Source organism: Coniosporium apollinis (genome assembly GCF_000281105.1).
Source record: "Coniosporium apollinis CBS 100218 chromosome Unknown supercont1.20, whole genome shotgun sequence".
Taxonomy (NCBI): domain Eukaryota; kingdom Fungi; phylum Ascomycota; class Dothideomycetes; genus Coniosporium; species Coniosporium apollinis.
Genome location: NW_006913282.1, coordinates 187,061 through 206,886, shown reverse-complemented (window position 1 = coordinate 206,886; position 19,826 = coordinate 187,061). Strand labels below are relative to the sequence as shown.

At 53.5% G+C, this 19,826-nt stretch overlaps 8 protein-coding genes across 8 annotated transcripts; 3 read left to right on the top strand and 5 right to left on the bottom strand.

Annotated features, from left to right (window-relative positions):
• Nucleotides 1-1,542: 1,542 nt before the first annotated feature.
• On the bottom strand, nt 1,543-4,422 carry W97_04551 (uncharacterized protein; the record flags this gene model as incomplete). Its single annotated transcript, XM_007782440.1, has 3 exons — nt 1,543-1,797; nt 1,855-4,166; nt 4,260-4,422. 3 exons carry the CDS (start codon nt 4,420-4,422, stop codon nt 1,543-1,545), a joined length of 2,730 nt encoding a protein of 909 aa, XP_007780630.1.
• A 793-nt stretch (nt 4,423-5,215) lies between these two features.
• Nucleotides 5,216-8,126, top strand: W97_04550 (uncharacterized protein; the record flags this gene model as incomplete). Its single annotated transcript, XM_007782439.1, has 2 exons — nt 5,216-6,433; nt 6,570-8,126. 2 exons carry the CDS (start codon nt 5,216-5,218, stop codon nt 8,124-8,126), a joined length of 2,775 nt encoding a protein of 924 aa, XP_007780629.1.
• A 1,023-nt stretch (nt 8,127-9,149) lies between these two features.
• W97_04549 (pea pathogenicity protein 2) lies at nt 9,150-10,006 on the bottom strand (the record flags this gene model as incomplete). The annotated part of the gene is made up of 3 exons (XM_007782438.1): nt 9,150-9,402; nt 9,489-9,809; nt 9,879-10,006. The coding sequence occupies 3 exons, from the start codon at nt 10,004-10,006 to the stop codon at nt 9,150-9,152; spliced, it is 702 nt and encodes a 233-aa protein (XP_007780628.1).
• Nucleotides 10,007-10,565: 559 nt separating this feature from the next.
• On the bottom strand, nt 10,566-11,519 carry W97_04548 (uncharacterized protein; the record flags this gene model as incomplete). Its single annotated transcript, XM_007782437.1, has 1 exon — nt 10,566-11,519. One exon carries the CDS (start codon nt 11,517-11,519, stop codon nt 10,566-10,568), a length of 954 nt encoding a protein of 317 aa, XP_007780627.1.
• Nucleotides 11,520-12,267: 748 nt separating this feature from the next.
• W97_04547 (uncharacterized protein) lies at nt 12,268-13,287 on the bottom strand (the record flags this gene model as incomplete). Its single annotated transcript, XM_007782436.1, has 1 exon — nt 12,268-13,287. The coding sequence occupies one exon, from the start codon at nt 13,285-13,287 to the stop codon at nt 12,268-12,270; it is 1,020 nt and encodes a 339-aa protein (XP_007780626.1).
• A 762-nt stretch (nt 13,288-14,049) lies between these two features.
• On the top strand, nt 14,050-15,196 carry W97_04546 (uncharacterized protein; the record flags this gene model as incomplete). Its single annotated transcript, XM_007782435.1, has 2 exons — nt 14,050-14,376; nt 14,447-15,196. The coding sequence occupies 2 exons, from the start codon at nt 14,050-14,052 to the stop codon at nt 15,194-15,196; spliced, it is 1,077 nt and encodes a 358-aa protein (XP_007780625.1).
• An 820-nt stretch (nt 15,197-16,016) lies between these two features.
• On the bottom strand, nt 16,017-17,766 carry W97_04545 (quinate permease; the record flags this gene model as incomplete). The annotated part of the gene is made up of 3 exons (XM_007782434.1): nt 16,017-16,371; nt 16,432-17,672; nt 17,749-17,766. The coding sequence occupies 3 exons, from the start codon at nt 17,764-17,766 to the stop codon at nt 16,017-16,019; spliced, it is 1,614 nt and encodes a 537-aa protein (XP_007780624.1).
• An 897-nt stretch (nt 17,767-18,663) lies between these two features.
• Nucleotides 18,664-19,709, top strand: W97_04544 (quinate dehydrogenase; the record flags this gene model as incomplete). Its single annotated transcript, XM_007782433.1, has 3 exons — nt 18,664-18,859; nt 18,912-19,549; nt 19,617-19,709. The coding sequence occupies 3 exons, from the start codon at nt 18,664-18,666 to the stop codon at nt 19,707-19,709; spliced, it is 927 nt and encodes a 308-aa protein (XP_007780623.1).
• Nucleotides 19,710-19,826: the final 117 nt, after the last annotated feature.

Genomic DNA, 19,826 nt, shown 5'->3' with positions numbered 1-19,826 from the left:
ATTGGCGTGCGCAAGGACAGCTGTAGTGGGGTTGATACGAACTCGAGAGCAGACACCATATAATATATATCCGTCATGCCGCTATATGGCCTGACTCGTGGCACGCATCCAACGTAGATAGAATGGACCAAAGTTTTGAAAAACTGTAGTCATATTGTTCTTCCCGCTTGACTGCGATAAGAGAGCTGCGCTAAAGAGAAGCTTGGAGAACAACAACCACCAGCAGTGGGGCACTGGGAGAATGTGATGGGGGCGGAAAGCACTTGGCACCGCTGTAACCGCAGTCACGAAATGCGAGCCGCATATTCGACAGTCGATTGCCGCGTGGAATGGCTTGGCGGGGATGTTTCGAAGATAACCGGAGACTTTGAAGAAGAAAGTACGAAGAGACACCCAGCTGAATAGCTGCAAAACTCAGGACTTCTGACAGAATGGAAAACATCCTTCGCCAGGTCATACCGCTAGGATGAATCTGGTAGTGACCTTAGATGCTGACTTACCTCGGACAGGTACAGAAGGATCCAAGCAGGGAGTCCCAGTAAGTCATGCCGCAGGGCGGTTGATAATATGATCCTGTTGGTGGATATGAACTCCGGAGCTTTACTAACACCACGTTTTTGCTTCCATCTTTCACACGATTGGGGTTGGCCTTATCGTCTCAAGGCGGGGTGCATGCAGAGGGCATCACCCTATCCACGAAACGGTAACAGGATCCTGCAGGTAGCATACCCATACGATAAGACGAAATGATACAGAGGACGGAAAAGAGGGAGTCTGCTCTTATCAGGTCGTCCCATGCCAAGGCGTTTATCAGCGGGGCGAAGCGTGGCATATCCATGCTCATCTTAGAGTTCACCCTTCGGCAAACCGAGAGACGAGCGATCGAAGGGCCCTCACGTGCCAGAGGACGGGATGGAAGCTGAGATCGAGAGCCGGTAATCGGTCTGCAACTCTTCCTGCGAATATCTGGGTAGTCCAGCCGGACAAAGGCTGGGGCATTGGATGCTCATGTCATCCTCGTAAACCCTTGCCGCAGTGCTGAACATTAGGACCATTTCCCTTGATGACAGCAGAATGATCCGCATGATCACGTATTCGAAATTCGGTTCTATGTGTGGGGAGGTTCGAATAGAGGGCAAACTACTGGCCGTTGATTCCGTGAGGTTCAAAGATTTCGGGTGATTTGAGCCTCCGGCTACGTCGATCACGTGCAAGTGATACACGAGTACACGACCCTGCTTCATGTGTGGCTGGGAGCAGTTACATGTAGATGTATTGCAGAATAACCTTGGAACCGAGGAGCGTTGTGAATTTTGTTTGCTCCGTTGATATGTCACCTCATCAGAATCGTGAGTGACGTTTCGAATTGATCCCAAACCTGAAACCACGTGACAAACGCCTTGAGTGCTGCTCGAACTCTTGATGCCATCGAGGTCATTGAACTCCGATCACCATGCTCCAGAAGCCTACCAGATGGGACAAACTCAACTCCGAACACCTCCTTCCGATATATGCCAACCTTTCGTGACAACGACTGGATTCTTAAGGTTCCTGCTCCGTCGCGTTCTCCAACCTTGTCTGAAGGGTCGCATGGTCCGTCTGGCCTTCCTCGTCCTTCCAGCTGCGGTAAACCTCCGTCCTCATCAGCCGACGCGGCGCTCTTCGGCCCGTGAACAGCTCGAATTGCGCATATCCTTGCTCTGGTAGTAGATCCAGGCCATCCATGGCAACGTAGCCTCTGTGCGCCTCGGCTTTAAGTTGGTCGAGTAAAGGTGTCGTCAGGGTTTTGTATGCCACCTGCATATCAAATTAGTGAGTAAACGTCGTAGAACAGAAGAGAGCAGAAGTGCTTACCTCGAGCACAACGCCTCCCGTAGGGCTCTTGAGCCACTGCGGAGGAAGGGTGAAGTTGGGAGCTGGGTTGTCTCCCACGCTATGGCTGGGTATGCAGGATACGATGATGGTGGGCTGGCGGAAGGCTTCTGGCCATTGCTCATCCCGAGACTTGATCAGGTGGAACTCTGCGCCGGCGAATGTGGTAGTTGAGGCATGCAACCCGTTGGGAGTGCTGTCGTTGCTCGAAACAAGCCGAGAGAAGTGTGTAATGAGCTTCTCAGCATTGGCCGTGGACCGATTGAAGACGAAGATGTGTTTGACGCCAAGTTGTAACAGTGCGTATACTGCCGACCTAGCCATTCCGCCCGCGCCAACAATTAAACCGGTCGTCTTGGGTTGAACGGCGTTTGCAGGCGATAGTCCTCGGCGTACACAAGCTCTTATTCCAATCCAATCTGTGTTCTCGCCATAGAGTGCCTTGACAGGCCCGGCTTGATTGCGTTCGCGAATTAAGCTGATATCATCTGGGATGCTTCCGTCAGGTGAGAGGTGTCGCACTGGTATAAGCGTGTTGACAGCGCCAATGGCCCTAGCGTGACGGCTGAGCGAATGTGTGATCGCTATCACCTCGATTTTGAACGGCAAGGCGATAGCTGCTCCTCCAAAATGCGGATCGTGTACTAGAGCCCTTAGGTTGCTGAGCGTCGGAGCTTGATGAGTCTCGTAGTGGTGCGGCATCCCACAAGCCTTGTAGGAAGCGTTGTGCATAGCCGGAGATAAGCTGTAGCCTGACGCTGCCCCTACGATATACAGACGCATTGGATCGAATACGAAAGCGGCGTAAAGGGCTTCGGTGGCCTCCTTCGCAGTGATACATGGGTGTCTTTCCCGGTAGTATCCGTGGATATCTTTGTCAGGCTCTTGAACCTTTTGCAACCTCTTTTGCAATTTAGTATGTGTGACCCGCGTTAAGGTAGGGTTCAGGAAGGCGGAATGTCGGCCACGATAGCCGGTGTTGTACGCAATCAAGGGCAATCGAAAACGACCCAGGGCCATCTTCTCGCGAAAGCGTTGAACCGCAACATTGTCCTCCATCGTCCTGGCAGGTCTCAACAGCCGGACCAGATCGCACCCTAGTCTGGCGGCTCGTTCATAGGATGTTGACCAGAACGCATCGTCCCACCCGGGAGCATCCTCGCCGTAAAGAGACAGGTGACCGATTATTCGAGTGGGCCCTCTTACGCTGACGATTTGGGAGATGACATCGTCGCTCAAGGAAAGATCGACGGTCGCAAACTCTGGGGCTAGCCGTAGGCCCTGGCGGACGAAATCGAGGTATGCGGAGCGTACGGACTCGATGGCGGCGTCTGTTATGCTAGTGTGATAGATGACAGGTACAATCGTGTTCCTCCTCACACGAGAGAAAGCCATGCTAATGTGATCAAGCCTGGCTGACATCGGTTTCGAGGCACCATTGCTCATGTTTAAAAGGTCGTCCACGACTAGTTCAAACGCATCGGCACCAACTTCCACATCCTCAACATCAAGGTCCTCAGTCGAGAGAACTGAGACTGGCGCGCACACAGCATAAGTATACTGCCGCGCTTCGGTCGGCACCTGAGACAGGGGAAATGCCGACTCCAAAGAAGGCATTTTGGCTTTCGCAGTCACCAGGGTAATGAACTTGAGAAAGTGTTTTTCTGCTCTCTTCAAAGTGAGGAAAGGTGTGGGTGACCTCTGGCCAGACGCCAGATCGCGGGCGGACGGGTCACCGCCTGCTTCTACCGGCACCGCCTTGGCGCTCTGATTGACTTCAGAGAGGTTATAAAACTCAAAGTTCGAACAACCTCTGAAAATAGCTCCACTGACTTTCAAGAGATCCGTAACCCTACTTTGTTCTGGGACTTTTAGGTAATCACGTATGCCCTTTGAGTCCCTCACAACATGTATGATAGGGTGTGTTTTCGCGTACTCTTTTAGAAGAGCTTGTCCGCTGCGCTCCATCGATCCAGTGTTGCAGACAATCACGCAATTCTTGCTATGCTTTGAAAGCACAGAGCGGAAAACTTCTTGCTGCTGCCTGTTGTGTTCTGCAACGCCAAACATCTTCCTGTATGCCGCGCTCGAGTGGCCGGTCGTCTCCTGGAAGGCATAGTCGGTGTCCACGACGCGTCTCTGGAAGGCTGCAGATGCGATGACAGCGAGAGTAGATTTGCCTGTTCCACGAACACCGACAAGCACGATTGAGGCATCCTGGTCGAACGACCGAGGCAATGTCTCTGCTGCCTGCGTCGGTAATGGCGTGGGTGGGCTACTACTGGCTCGGGATCCTACAACGCAGTCAGTGTCTGTTTGTATACGCGACGGAGCGGCGTATCGAGGATTGCTTGTCGGTTTGCAACCCAACGAAAGAGAGCGCTCACCATTGTCTTCCCATCCTGTAGACCGTCCCCTCTCCAGTCGCAACGGAGTTCTTGAAGGTGAAGCCGAAGGACGGTAGTCTCTCACTGGAGTGAGAGAGGCTGCGGATCCATCTCCTGTCATGAAAGCAAAGGACCTCTTCGTCCCGGATACAGCCGCGGCCATGGCGGACGCAGCGTTGAATCGCGGTCAATTACGCGACTTGCACGGTGTAGGCCAGCCAACGTCTCAACGTCTTGACGTTGAATGAAGGAGGATTCGCATCTACACGGACGGAAAGGGCGCTGGCCAGCTACTCGAGGTACCCGCCTAGGCCGGTCTGGTGGTGTTCGCATGTCTGGGTGTGTTGATAGTGATCGGCGCACCTGGGCGGTTGCCCGTGTGAACTCTTTTCCAGCCCACCAGAACCCCCGAGGCCTCCAGAGCTGTGCGGGCCATTCCCCGCAAACTCCGCAAATCCATCTCCACCCGCCGACGGGCCCCTTCCGCGTGCGCCACAGCCCATTGCGTCGTAAGGTGAGGGTTTGTGGGCTAGCTTTCTAGACGAACAGCTGCAGTCCTTGGACGACTCGACGAGCAAGAGCATTGGTACCCGGCTACGACGACCGACAGGCACGCATAGCAGACTCAGTAAGCCGACCCGGCCCTATCTCCACATGCACCACCCGACTATCTAGAGTTCCCGTTGGCTCTGAAGGAACGAGGAGCTGACCGTTGCGCCTCTCAGAGCTTGAGAGTGTTCGAAAACACCAGGCTTGAGGGCTTGGGCGACCGTTGTAGAGCTAAATTAAGACCGAGGGACCACCCATTTGTCTGTTCCGGCTCGCAACTGCATAGGACCGGCCACGAAGAATGAGTCGACGCGCTTCTACACCGGAGTCGTAGCGGTTGAACCTCCTTGTGTGGGAAGGGCGAGGGCGTACACCGTAATACGTCAGCGTATGAAGCGTGGTCGCCAATGGCGGAGATTGCAAAAGCCAAGCGCAAAGCGCACAGCGCGAACACGGACAGCGTAAACACTGCTCCGGCACCGACGAAACGACAACGGGTCTCTCGAGCTTGTGACCAGTGCCGTAACGCTCGCGAGAAATGTGACGGCATCCAGCCAGTGTGCTTCACCTGCGCCTCATCGAACCGCGACTGCTCGTATACGGTAAACCCGAAAAAACGTGGAATACAGCCAGGCTATATCAGGACGCTCGAGCTAGCCTTGGCGTGGGCGTTTATCAACCTCAGTGGCAGCGAACAGGCACTAGCTGCTGTGCTTAGCGATAGTGGCAGCGCTGGTCAAGCTGTCTTGGTTGGAAAAGATACGGACGGATCATACAAGCTGCACAGAAAATGGCGAAAAAGCACCGTCTGCAAAGAGATCGAGCGGTTGTTGTCAGGCGATGAGGTCAAGGAACCTGGAGCGCAACAGAGTAGTAGTGGGAAATTCTCTGCGGATGAAGATGAAGATGGCGCCAACGGCGAACAGGATGCAACGATGTTGACTCCGTCCTCGGCAGGAGTTCCGATCAAAGACCCGAACGATCTACAGGATCGCGAGAGGAGAAACACAGTGGGAAGTGCTCATCCGAGCCGTAGTCAATACGCTTCGGAACTCGACCAAACTACCACTGGAGCTGAGTCGCGCCAAGGTGCGGGATTACTCAACACGTCATCGACCTCTGCAATCTTTACTAACCAGCAGAATCCCTTTGCGAATAAGACCGGGACATCACATGGGACGCACGAGGTTTTTGGGAGGTTGCGATACCCTAGCTCGTCTTACATTTCCGGATTTCTTGGTGCTCAATCAACAGGTCCATATACTGGAATCGCTTCCATGTCTGATCCGGTTAGAACGACAGACATCTCATCGGGACTCAACGGTATCGACACCAGAAACGTGCCGTCAGAAGGAACTGCAACTGGTACCAACCGAGCAGCATTGAAACTGCCTGCCACCCTCTGGCGGCTTTTTGACGTCTACTTTGGATACACTCATTGTTGGTTCCCAATTGCCGAGAAGCACGACGTCATGAAGACCTCTTACTCGTACCCAGAAGAAGGTCTTGACATAACAGCTGTTTCCGTCGATTCCGGGGCTCACGCAGAGTTATGGAGTATTCTAGCGCTCGCGTCGTTCCAGGATGTCTCGTTGAACTCCGGAGAAGCTATGTCGGACATGAATGTGAGCCTCATCATGCTTCAATCACTTCTCTCCCCCTTTTCAAGCGCCGGATAAGGCGTGTTATACCCATGGAGACCCTTGAGAAGTACTGAAGTGTACCTTTCCCTCGACATTACTGACTTGCTTGGTTTTCAAGGCCTCAGATATCTATGACATCGCTCGAAGTTTGATTCCAACTGAGGAAGGCTCTTTCCAGATTAGCCACGTCAAAGCACTTTTACTGCTATCGCTTGTCAACATGGGATCAACCAACGATGACATTGCTTGGCTTCTTGTAGGTCAGGCTGCTCGTATCGCTATACTTCTTGGTCTCGATAAAAACGAAACCGCTACTGCTGCCTCTCCTGCCGCAAAACACAAGCATGTTTTCCTTGGTTGCTTCGTCATCGACAGTTTGATCTCCGCTCGACTTGGTCGACCACCCCTCATACGTCGGAAGCAAGCTCACGATACTGGCTTGCTCCCTGAAGAAGGCTTGGAGGAGTGGCAACCGTGGGTCGGCTGTCAAGGCTTCGGGATCGGCCAGGACATGAAGCTGAGAAGTCCCGTGCATGCCCTTAGCACATTCAACCGAATGGTTCGGCTGATGCTGGCTGTGCATGAAGCAACTTTCCCTGAACGAGCTGACGTACTTCAATCTGTCGACCTTGAATATGACACGTTCTCCAGTCCAGGCAGAAAATCGTTTCAAGTCCCAAGTAATGGCTACGATATCTTTTCTAGACAGTCACAGAGCACCGTGTTTCCTGCTGGGAAGCGTGATGGAGGGAGGCATCAGGAACACAGCTCGCAAACACATTCACTAAGCAGCATTTATCAAGAGGTTATCGCAGAAACGAGCGAGGAGCGCGGCTCCATGAAAGGCGCAACGACCCCACCGGCACTGATCCTGCAGATTGCCTTTGAATGTGCCGCCCAGGCGTTCGAAGTTGCTCACAGCAACAACGATGGGCAGCTGTCTCACCGACTGAAACGCTACGCCGAAGCCTTTGGCATTGCAGGAATGCCTCCGATTTTCCATACGCTCCTGAGCTTGGTACGCACCGTATCGCCCGGCAGTTCGATGCTGAACGGAGAGCGAGACCACTTGGCGGCATTCGATAACGTGATATGTGGGATATGGGATAGAATGCGAGCGGGGAGAGGTATAGGTGAGATCGAGGCTAGACATGGCAATCCACATCCTGTCACAGCAGTGGTTTCCAAGGAATATACGCCAGCCCCACTAAGCAACATCCTACCGACTCCGACATCTCTCAACATTGGCTCAACGCAGAACTTCAGCCCAATCCTACCTAGAGAACAGAGCCATGCAGACATAATGGTACCCACAACTCCCTGGCAACCCCTGACCAACCTCAATTACTTCACTCCTAAGATATCTCAAGCAGCTTTGGATGTACAGAACGACCAGTCTGGCAGATACGGAGGAGCCCCATTGGAACGCTTCGCCTCCGCCGGATCTGTCGACTTGGACGCACTCTTCGACGAGCTGGCCTCACTCGATGGCGCCGACCGCCAGGACAATCAGCCGCAGTTCATGCAAAATCTGGGATTCGCGCCAAATATAGACCTGAACGACTTTTTGACTTCAGACTACGGGCAGTTCGACCCTTTGCTCAGCGTGTATGCACAGCAAAGTGCCGTTGGATCGTCTGCCATGGATCAAGATGTTCCTTTTGAGGAGGGCTGAAGGGCTTGCCAATATTGTATCCGCTATCCTCGTCAGTCTTGCGTACCGCCGTTGACCCGCTTCTGATGAACATTCGCCGGTGACATGTGTGAGGAGGAGCCAAGGATACACACCGCGAAGCCAACCGCTGCACAGAGTGGCGCGACAAACTTGGTCACTCGCCATGTGGCTTTCGTCCATAGCTCTCTTGCTAGCTTCCGCGGTCCTTCCTCATCTGGTCTCTAGAGCTGTACATGCCATCGACATCAAGCGCGTCAGGCTTAAGCAAGAAGAGCACGTCGAAAAGTGTTCTTCAGGATACGAGCACTTTGTCCTTGCAAAAATGCTGCATCCAGCCAGTAACACTCAGGAAGCCACCTCAGATTTTAGACACATCGGCCAGGAGGGCAGGTTCTGCAGGAGGCTCACCATCCACGCACCTCGTGATCACACTCACTTCAAGTCGCGTACCGTACGACCTTGATCAACAGAAGACCTCGGGGATTGGTGTCCCTTCGGACAGTTATCATCTGGAAACGCAAGAGTGGGGCACCTGGTGATCTGCTCTCTGGAGTTGTAGTTGGAAGTGAGCGAACAGAAGCCCTTGACACTCTTCGATACGGGAATTTCGCGGCCGGAGAACGCACGAGTACAAGATTTCATCAGGTTCGGAGCTGCACAGTCCTATCTTAGATGCTTTGGATCGTTTATCTTGGACACCGAGCGCCTGTTGGCCGTCAAATCCGGCTAACATCTGTAACATTGTGTAGCTATATTATACAGACGCGATTTTCCTTCTTCAAACGGTGCAATCTTTTCCTACCAGTATCGCGCTCTATAATGATACGGCGCAAAAGCGTTCTTGGTCATATATAATAGGCGACTCTAGATGTGAAAGAGTCTTTTTCAGACATTCGTCACTGTCTTCAAAGTGTGTCCAGTTCGTTGCCGAAGAGCTGTACAGTTCTAGAGCTTGGCTTGCATTACCGTCCAACTTATGTCAACAGCCTCACTAGCTCTCCCGTTCTCGGTCGATAAATAGCGCTATATATCCACCTCTTCGCCCTCGACCCACTGCTTACATTGCCAGTATAGCAGGTCGTGCTTCTTCCCATTCACGTTGTCATTTTCTCGCCGGTGGCCGGGCATATCCAGCATGACCTTCACACCCATGGTCGCCTCCTGGCAGTACGCCAGATACCTGTAGCCAGTTGGGTAACCAGCAAGCTTCTCCTCGTCAAGCTTGGGCACCTTATTCGGATTTATCGGGATGAGCTTGTCCTTCTCGTACCAGTGCCTGCATGGTTCAATTACCGTCAGTGGACCACTCTCCCACCCTCTCGGCAATTGGGACCGGCAGCTGGGGAGGCCGGGTGGGCTCACCGCACAAATCTTGCCCTCCATTCGCCCTCCCACCGTTCCCAGAAAAAGCAAAAGCGGCAGTCGCTCTCGGCATCGACCTCGCAGCCCTCAATGACGAACCGCTGCGTGATGGTCGCCTTCATCTTCGTCACTGCGCGTGTGGCCTCCATGTTGATATCTGTCGAGGCGCCGTGGCAGCGGTGCATGATGAAGGCACCTTTGTCCATGCCGGCTTTTGAGGCCGCGATGAAGTCGGCGTGGTGTGTGCGGCCGGTCCAGGTCGTATAGATGTAGGCGTCGGGGTGGAAGATGGAGAGGAGGTTTTCCCATTCGCAGGCGTCGCTGGGGTGGTGGTGGTGTTAGCCAGGGCTTTTGAGTGAATTGGGGAAGAAGGGGTTGGCAATGGCGCACCGGTACATAGGCCATCCTTCTGCGAGCTCGCGGAGCTTGAAACGTTCTATGGCGAGGTCGTTAGAGCCGTTGTTGCGGACTGCTTTGGAGGGATGGGAGCCCTCAGGTAGGCTGTGGAGGTCGACCATTCTGAGCTATGGTCTGTCCTGCGTTCTGTCTGAAGGACAACAAGTGTAATACAGTGTACCGAGGGTAAGGTAGGGCAATCGGGTTCTCCCTCTGGCGGAGTGCCAGTGCTTGACCTGTTATCACGAAGCTTCAAGGTTCTCCCGTGCACGTAATGCGAACATACTCCACCTGTACGTGGCACTTCTGACTACTGGAGGACGTCGTAGGATGGCCGGTTGAATGTTCATCAAGCTGCCTTCTTTGTTTTATGAATTGCCATGGGAGCATCCACAAGCTTTGGGACCTCCTCATGCAGGCTGATCTTAACTCCGGCCTTTTCGCCGGCGGCGGGCAAACTTACCCCTCAAGAAGCCAGAAGTGAGGCCACAAGGCATACTTTGGCCTGTGTATCAACTTGCACAGTCACCCTCGATGGAATTCTATTGACTGCAAAGCTACCCACTATGCACGACAGTAGATTGAGCCAGACGCTTACTCAAACCCTATTGAGCCACTCTAGACCAACACCGAGCCAGCGCTAAAGTTCAAGAGTTCCTCAGATTCTAAAGTGTTTGATTATCAGAGATTGATAGCAGGACTCTCCTCAGCCGCCTTCTGCAATACTGCCCAGGCTTCCTCCATCGGCACCCTCTGGCTCACCTCCTCGCCCGCCCATAACCTATACTGCTCCTGAATCTGATGTCCAATGACACCGGTGCCCTCTACCGTCTTCCACCCATACCTCTTCCCCAGCTTCAATATCCGCGTATTCCTAGGCTTGAAGCACATGTCAAGCAACACCCCCTTTCTGTCCTCCCGTGCCAAAAACTCCTCCAACATCGCCCTAGCCTCCAGCTCCTGCTCCGTCTTGGGCTCAAAATCCGGCACCGTGCCAACAATATAGTACGGACTCTGCTGCTCCCTCGCCTGCTCAACCGACCGCAAATGCACCAGATTCGGGCCCCGTTGGCCATCCCTCGCATACGCCTGTGCGTCGCGCAACAGCGCCTCCACCTCGCCAACATCGCGGTTGATGATGTAAATCGTGCCGCAATCCAGTTGGTTCGCCAGCGCAAACACCGCCGCGCGACTCGCTCCGCCCGCGCCGATGATCAGGGCCGGCTTTCCTCTCCCTTCCTCGCTGGCCCCCATTAAACACCCCTTGACGCCTCGCCAGTCCGTGTTCGTGCCCCTGAGCTTGCCCTCCGCGGTCTTGTAGGCGTTGTTGCAGGCCCCTAGTGTCAGTGCCAGGTCATCCAGCTCGTCGAGGTAGGGCATGATGGCTTGCTTGTAGGGCATAGTGACGACGCCGCCGGCGAAGGAAGGGGCGTGGAAGAGGGAGAGCACGGATTCTACGGTTGGACATTCGGCGTTGGTGAAGGTCCAGGGGAGGTTGAGCGTCTGGCAGATGTGGTTGTGCATTAGGTAGGCTATCGAGTGGGTTACGCCTATGCCAGCGAGGTAGAGGTGTTTGCGTTCGGGGTTGACGCCGTTGGTGTGGCTAGCTGAGCCGTTGGTGCCGTCTGTGGCCATGGTAAATGAGGCGGAGGTGGAGGTGGAAGTGGGACAGGTAAAAGTCGATGAGTGGTTTGACTGCTGCCGTGGTCCTTAGTTGGACTTGACTGGTCTGGATGAGAGGGTGATCAGTCAGTTCGGATGGATTATTCTAAATCAAACAGAATTGCTCCAAGGGCTAGAGGCTGCGTATCAATGCGTGTGTGATCCGGGCGTGGACATTCTCCTGTCGCAGAGCAGCTGCTCCTGCAGCTTGAGACTACCCTATGATGAACAGTCATGCTGCCAGCATCGGCTACCATAAGCCGAGTAGCTTGCATCATGTAAGGTTTGGTAGAGTTGGAACAGCATTTACGCGCGAGGGTTGCTCCTGATTGGGGAAGAGTTGCATGGTGGGAAACGGACATGGCCCCCACGTCAGTGGATCCTTGAAATATTCACGACCTGGCCGTATTCAGTATTTAATCCCGTAGGGGATAGCACTGCAAACACAGCGGCGGTATGATGCTGTTCGGACATAATGGTGTTCTAGGATATCAAAGACATCTCAGCTTGATGCGAGGAAGAAAAGAACGCCGATCCCATGTCACATGGCCTGAGATAAACGCCGTGCTGATGAGCGACAGTATATATACAGCCCAACACTCTCCATTCTAAAGTCGTGGCTGTGGCTCATAATCTACTTCGGCGTGTGTGTGTGCGGAGTTCTGGACGGAGCTTCTGTCAAGACTTAGAATATTGCCGATAATGTACACATGCGGTTTGCTCACCCAGTCTCAAGATTCAGATCCTTTACTATCTTCTTCCAAGCGTTCCCTCCTCGCTCTGCTAGCCACGCGGGTGTCCCAGGGTCCTCGTATGCCATGTGCCTGCTGAAGAGCTCCATGCTTACCCAGCCGTCGAACTTGAGGTCATGTAGGAATGCCTTTGTAATCTCTTTGATCGGTAGATAGCCTCCCATATCCTCCTCGCCGTAGAACAACCTGCAATTTCTTGACCAGCTCATCCTCGCGGGCTGATCTGCTGCGTAGTACTCGTGGCCCTCTACTAGTGGCTCCTCAAGTCTTTCTGCATCAACTACTTGAACGAAGAACACCTTCTTCGCATCGACCGTCTTGATTAACCGCTCGATAGATGCCTTGATGTCGGCCTCCGCGTTCGGCGTCTTGCCATCAGGCGATGCCGGGTCCGCATACACTCGTCCAGCGATGTTGAATGTGTCGAGACAGGCGCCAAAGTTCGGTCGGTTGACTTTCTCAATGACCTCCCAGCATTGGTCCCACGTGTCGACGTATGTTGCCCATGCCAGACTTTCATAAGCGAGGTTGATGACGGGATCCTCCTTCAGTCCCATCTCTGCCACCTCAATCATATCTTGCACTATCGCATCGACATCGGACGTGATCTCCTCCTCTTTTAGAAAACTCGATGGTATTTGGATGACGGTGGTCCCCAGCGCCTTCGCGAGCTTAAACCACAGCTTCATCTTCTCGATCTTCGCCGCGTGCTCTTTCCGGTCTTTTAGACCTTCGTACTGCCAGAATGGCTGCAAGGCGATTACGGTGAGTGACCGATCGTCGCACAGCTTTTTTATTTGATGGGCTGCCTCAATCAGGTTCTCCGGTGTGGCTCCGCCTTCCATGTCCTGCGCAAAATAGTCGAGATCTTCGTAAAACACCTCGATGCCTTCGAACCCGTGTTTTTGAGCTTGATCCAGCTTGTTTGGCAGCTTATGGATACATGCCCGGCCTAGGGACATGGAGGCTATTGCAGGTCTGCAAGGCATCTTGGTGGTGGATGAGGTAGCAAATCTGCGGGTATGCACTTCTGGCAACGTTCTTATGGGAAGGTGTGGAATTTGCAATTCTAGTCTGAGGCTGAGATTGGGATTGAGATTGAGATTGAGATTAAGAAGAGGTAAAGATCTATACAACTGTGGAAGGCGAAGTAGAGGGTTGGTGAGCGCGAGTTGGTATAACGGGTTTACATTCTCAATGCGACGCATGGAGCTTTAATCATAATACCCTCCGGCATTCCCAGCGGCATGATGGCTACACCATGCTGCAACCCCGAGCATCAAGCGGCGTTGATCTCCGCTGTCTGCGTGGTTGCGTAGAGTGCCAGATTCGTCTGGGCCTTGGGGCTCAATGCACAGCCTCGGACGGTGATGAACCGATAGAAGCCGCGGCAGAGCATACCCCTGCGGCTATGCTTTTTCCCCCTTCCTTCTATGTCTCCACCATTCAGGAAGACCTTAGAGCTTGCATCCGTAGTTGTGCTAACTGACCAGAGACAGAACAGTGGACCGGTAATGCGATAGCCCATGAACGGCTCGATGAGCTCCAGTAGTCTCTGCCCGCTGAGCTGGGTTTCCCCAGGTTTTGTCGGTCCTGTCTCTCTTCTCTAGAATTCGGGGTAACCTTAGCTCTCTCCCGTAGTAATCTGTCCTGAAGCAAACCACTATTGCCTGCTGTTCTATCTATGGAGATAGTGTTTCTCAATTCCTGCAATTATCGTTAATCAACCTACATCCTTAAGTTCCTTTATTATGGGGTCATCTCCAGTCAAGATAGCAATCATCGGCACTGGTCTCATCGGTCCAAGGCACGCTCAAGCCGTTCTGAATGAACCAGATGCTATACTGTCATGTATTGTTGATCCTAGTCCTGCTGCTGAAGCGATAGCAAAGCAATTAGAAGTTCTCCGTTATGCCTCCGTACAGGAGATGCTGGCTTCATCTTCCAAACCAGATGCTGCAATAGTCTGTACGCCCAACCACACTCATGTATCAGTCTCAAAAGAGCTTCTCGACGGCGACGTCCACGTCCTTTGCGAAAAACCGATATCAGTCGACGTACCTAGTGGACAGGATCTAGTACACGCCCCCTCAGCGAGCCGCACGTAGACGCTCTCGATATTCTCACCCACCCCCTAACCTCTCCCAGGTCAACCACGCCGCCTCCCTTAACCTCCACCTACTAGTTGGGCACCACCGCCGCTTCAACCGCTACATAGTTACCACAAAACGCCTCCTCTCCTCCCACTCCCTCGGCCGCATCGTTGCCGTCTCCGGTCTCTGGACCCTCTACAAGCCACCCCCTTACTTCGACGCCCCCACCGAATGGCGCCGCACCTCCTCCGGCGGCCCGATCCTAATAAACCTGATCCACGAGATTGACATCCTGCACCACCTGCTTGGCCCCATCGTGCGGGTATCCGCCGAAGCGACGCCCTCGCAGCGCGGGCACGAAGCCGAAGAGGGCGCGGCCATACTCCTACGTTTCGCGTCCGGGGCCGTCGGCACGTTCGTGCTCAGCGATGCAGTGCCCTCGCCTTACAACTTCGAGGCGGGTACGGGGGAGAATCCGACCATTCCGAAGATGGGGCAGGACATTTACCGCATCTTTGGAACTGAGGCGTGTCTTAGTGTACCAGATATGAGGATATGGAGCTATGGACAGGGGGAGAAGAGCTGGACGAGTGGGATGAAGGAGGAGGTGGTTAGCGTGGAGGAGATGAGGATGCCGTTTGAGTTGCAGGTGGAGCATTTGGTGAGAGTAGTGAGGGGAGTGGAGGCACCGAGCTGTTCCGGGTCGGATGGGCTCAGGGCGGTTGTGGTGTGCGATGCTGTTAAGAGGGCTTTGGAAACGGGGGAGGCTGTTGATGTACCACTCGGGGTTGATCAACGTGTTTGATGGAAACTTGCATGGAGCATTGCGACGAGTAATCAGCGCTATATATTAATTCCGCACACAACTACTTTTCGTCGAGACCGACTGCCGCCTATGGTAGCCATGGTGATAAACTGCTGTCGCTGAAATACAGGCCCTCTGCCCGATGAGACAACAGAACTGGCTAGGGTTTCTACGGTCGCACCTGCCTCCGCCTTGTACAAGAACTTGCCGCGGCTGATAACTCCATGCTAGGAAGGAGGGAAATTCAGTGCACGCTTGAATTTCATTCATTGTGAGTAAACATCTCTCTGCTACAATTTCAGGAGGTATTTGTTTCGGCATAGAGAGGATTCCGAAGGGTAAACAGAGCCGAGTGGTAAGATTCTGAGAGCTCGGGGGAGCAACTCCTCAGGAATTCCATTATCGCAGCGTCCGAGTAGGTGAAGTTCGCCACGGTGTCTTTCCTGTGAAACCATTGATTTTGCTGATGGTGGCGACTGTGACGGCGGAGGTGTCGTAGAACGGATCCGCATGTGCAGTGTCATCAGCACACATCGGAGATGTGACGAAATGAGGGATTGTTCATCCTCTCTTCCGAGGATAAAACTCACTTGCACCGGAGATGGGAAATTTGGAAGATCACAGATGACGAAAGAAGAGTTGATCATGAGGTAGTTTTGAACAGATTCAGCAGCTCTAGGCTATGGTATCATCAAGATCGTAGCCGATCTACACCTCAGAATGCGGTGACGATGCGCCCCGCTCCCGACCGAAGCAGCTCCTACCCAACCAACCTAATATTCACACAGGTGACGTAAACAATACATTGCAGATCTCATGACTAGACTTCGAGGTTCTCGATGCGCATGTTCTTCTCCTTGACACTGACGACAGACATGCTCCTGACCGCCTCGTCGGTGTGGCGGAACTCCTCCTCCTTTGCGCGGACCTCGGCGAGGACCTGCTTGTTGGCCCTGCCCACGGGCTTGATCTCGAAGAGACGGTCCATGGCCTCGAGAGGCACTGACTTAGTCTCGGGGAGCAGGAAGTAGATGAAGATGACGGAGCCGATCATGAGGCTGGCGAAGAAGAAGTAGACGCCGTAGCCCATGGCGAGGAACATTTGGGGTGTGAAGCGCGAGACGATGAAGTTCCAGAACCAGTTGTTCGCTGCTGCGGATGCTTGACCGAGAGACCTGAAATTGCAATATTAGCATGATGTTCTTTCGCATATATTAGACTGCAACGTTGCTCACCTGGTGCCCATGTCGAACATCTCGGAGTTGACAACCCATGGAGTGCCGTTCCATGAAGGAGTGTAGAATGCAGTCCAGAGGTAGAAGAAGAACATAGCTGCGATACCGCCCGAAGAGAGCTTCGTGTTTGCGGTTGTAGTGCTCTGACCAGCTTTCGAGATCTTGATGTAGGCTCCAATGAACCACATGCAGAGAGAGCCACCAGTAGCGCCAATCAGCAACATGAGCCTGCGGCCAACTTGATCAACCAAAAACAACAGCCAGATGATCGTGATGACGGTCTTGACCACACCGAAGATACCGGTGGTAAGGAAGCCGGTGTTCGTGCCCGTGATGCCGATGCTTCGGAAGACGGTCGGAGAGTAGTAGTTGATGGCGTTGATGCCCGAACCGTTCTGCCACAAGAAGAGCATGCCACCGAGGAAGAATCGCCACTGAATCTTTCGGCTCCTAGCAACGGCCTTGAAGGGAGCGAAGAAGCCCATGCCAACGCCAGCGGTCTGAGCCTCGATGGCAGCATCGATGTAGGACATCTCCTCAATAATGTAAAGGTCATCAGCTGGCAGCATTCGGATCCAGCAGAGGTTCTTTACCGCCTCCGTGCGCCTGCCTCGGGTCATGAGCCATCTGGGCGACTCCTTGATCCAGAGACCGCCAAGAAGCAGGATACCAGCGGGGATGAGCTGAACAGCAAATGGAATGATCCATTGCGTATGGCTTGGTTCCATTGTCTCGACGAGGCCGTAGTTAATCCAAAAGCCAACTAGACCGCCGATTTGCCAGCCGAGTTCGTAGATGCCGACAAGTCGCCCACGTACTGCGGGAGGTGCGAGTTCTGAGATGTAGACCGGGACCATGTTGGAGCAGCCTCCGACACCAACACCAGCAAGGACACGACCGCCAATGATAAGACCAAGACCACGCTGGCCGTTGGCGCCCAACATCATGCCGGCGCCGATCATAAAGATGACAGAGAATATAAACAAGCTCTTCTTGCGGCCGTAGAAGTAAGAAGTGACGAAAGCGCCCAAGGCACCGAAGAAAGCGCCAGCTTGGTAGACCGAGACGATGTTGGCTTTTTGGAGGGCGAGGTATGCTGGGTCCATCTCCGCAAATTTGAATTCATCAACGAATGATGGCAGAGCTAACGTGGTGCCGATGAACGCAGAGTCGTAGCCGATAGTGCATGCTGCAAAGGATGCAATAGCGGCGCAGGCATAGACGCGCCAGTTGTAGACCGCCTTTGATGTAATGTTAGCATGAATACTCTCCAAAGTCACATGATAAGCTTGCCTTTGGCGTCGGCCTATCCTCGACTAGAGTGAGGAAACCCATTGTGGAGGTAAGAGCCCCGGTATTCGCTAGATTATGTGGGTAGAGTAAGTGTGGACGAGGTGTCTTCGATCCCCTCAAGCCTGCTGAACAGGTGACAAGTAAGAAGAACTGTAGATGTGAGGAGATGCCTCAAGATTGTTTCTTGGTGAACTGAAGAAGGAGACACAGGATGGGGATCCATCCTTTTATCTCACCTTGCCCTGTCAAAGCGTTCCAATCCCCCACAATCCGGGGTTAAGATGATAGACGGAGTATGGCCCATGGGAGTGGTGACAGACCAGGGCCAGAAGGAAAACCCTTCTTCCAGGCCGCATCTGGACGCCGCAAGCTGCATCGCTTTCGCCGCCTCCCAGCTGTGTTCGGTAAGGTCAGCGGGCGATCCACCACTAGCCTCGGATATGCCTGCCACTTGTCTGTGGGGCCTGGCGTTGCCGCAGAGCTGCCGTACTGCGGTTCTCCGCAGCTCGTCTTCGCGCCCAGTGCCCAGGCGCGTAAGCAGCATTCGGCATTCAGCTGGTGGTGGAAAAAGATTTAGGCGTTCGCTAGAGCGATGAGGGACGGCAGTCGCATCTCCAACACCTTGACGTGCAGACCTTCGAGTTTGGAGAGTGCGGCACCATTGATGAGATGAACTAGAGACAGTGACATTCGGAACAGTCAAGCCGAGGAGTTGTTGAGCTCATTGCGTGTGTGATCACATTGAGCTCCACTTCCACCTGTTGCGTAAGCTCTTACTCTGCTGCCGGGTGCGGGCAGGGTGATATTGGACGTATATACTTGTATTCAGTATAGTCGCGCCTTGCTATCTACAGCTGCCCAGGTTCCTTCATCTTTGCTTTGATTTCAAGGCCGCTTCTTCTTGTATATTCACTTTTCTTGCATACTTTGCACCTTACAATGGCCGACTATACACCGCCGTCAGACCACCTAGATCGGGTTGGCTATCTATTTGGACATCCCATTGCCCACTCCATGTCCCCATTACTACATCAGACCGTGTATGATGGTATTGGGTTGAAATGGTCACAATTGCTGTTGGATTCTACCAATATGGACCATTTCCTGGAACTCATCAAAGATCCAAAGTTCTACGGTAATTTCAATCCAGAGTATGCTGTTGAACGACCAAGGCTGATAGTTGTCAGGCGCGGCTGTCACAATGCCGCATAAAGTAGCAATAGTGAAGCACTGCGATGAGCTCACCGAAGAAGGGCGAGAGGTCGGCGCTTGTAATACCCTTTTCCTCCGGGAACGAGACGGGAAGAGGATATATGTCGGGACCAACACAGATGTCATGGGCATCAAGCTGGCCTTCTACGAGAACGTTAGCGATCCGGACAACGTATTCCACAACCGGCCCGGTATGGTCATTGGAGGTGGAGGTGCCGCCCGGAGTGCCGTCTATGCCATGCGCAAGTGGTTCAAGGCCGACCCGATATATCTGGTTAATCGCGAGAAGGCAGAGGTCGAGGCCGTGATTTCAGAATGCACGGCGCGTGGATTTGGTGACGGTCTCATCTACGTATCGACTGTTGAGCAGGCGGAAAAGCTGGAAGGTCCTGGATCCATCGTCGCCTGTGTACCGGATGTCCCACCGAGAACGGACCACGAGAAGCAAACTAGAGCTATCGTAGAGTGTATGCTGGGGAAACCGCACAAGGGCGCGATACTGGAGATGTGCTATCATCCATCGCCGTATACGCAGATTGGGAAGCTTTCGGAGAAAGCGGGCTGGCAGGTCATCCTGGGAACGGAAGCCATGATCTGGCAAGGCCTTGAACAGGTACGGAATCTTTCGATGAGATGTTCCAAGACGGAGACGTCGTGCTCATCGCGCTCACATGACCTAGGATAAATACTGGACGGGAAAGGACATTCACCAGCTTCCGGTGAAAAGCGTTCAGGCGGCCATAGCAGCCAAGCTATCGGAGCACAAGCTGTAAGAGTTAGCGTAGAGCCATGGCTGTGCATCGATCTTCGTCTGACCAAGGCAATAGTTCAACCTGAGATGCGCTAGAGAACGCGCAGCATGCAGGCGTTGTGGTTGACGGCCTGCTGGT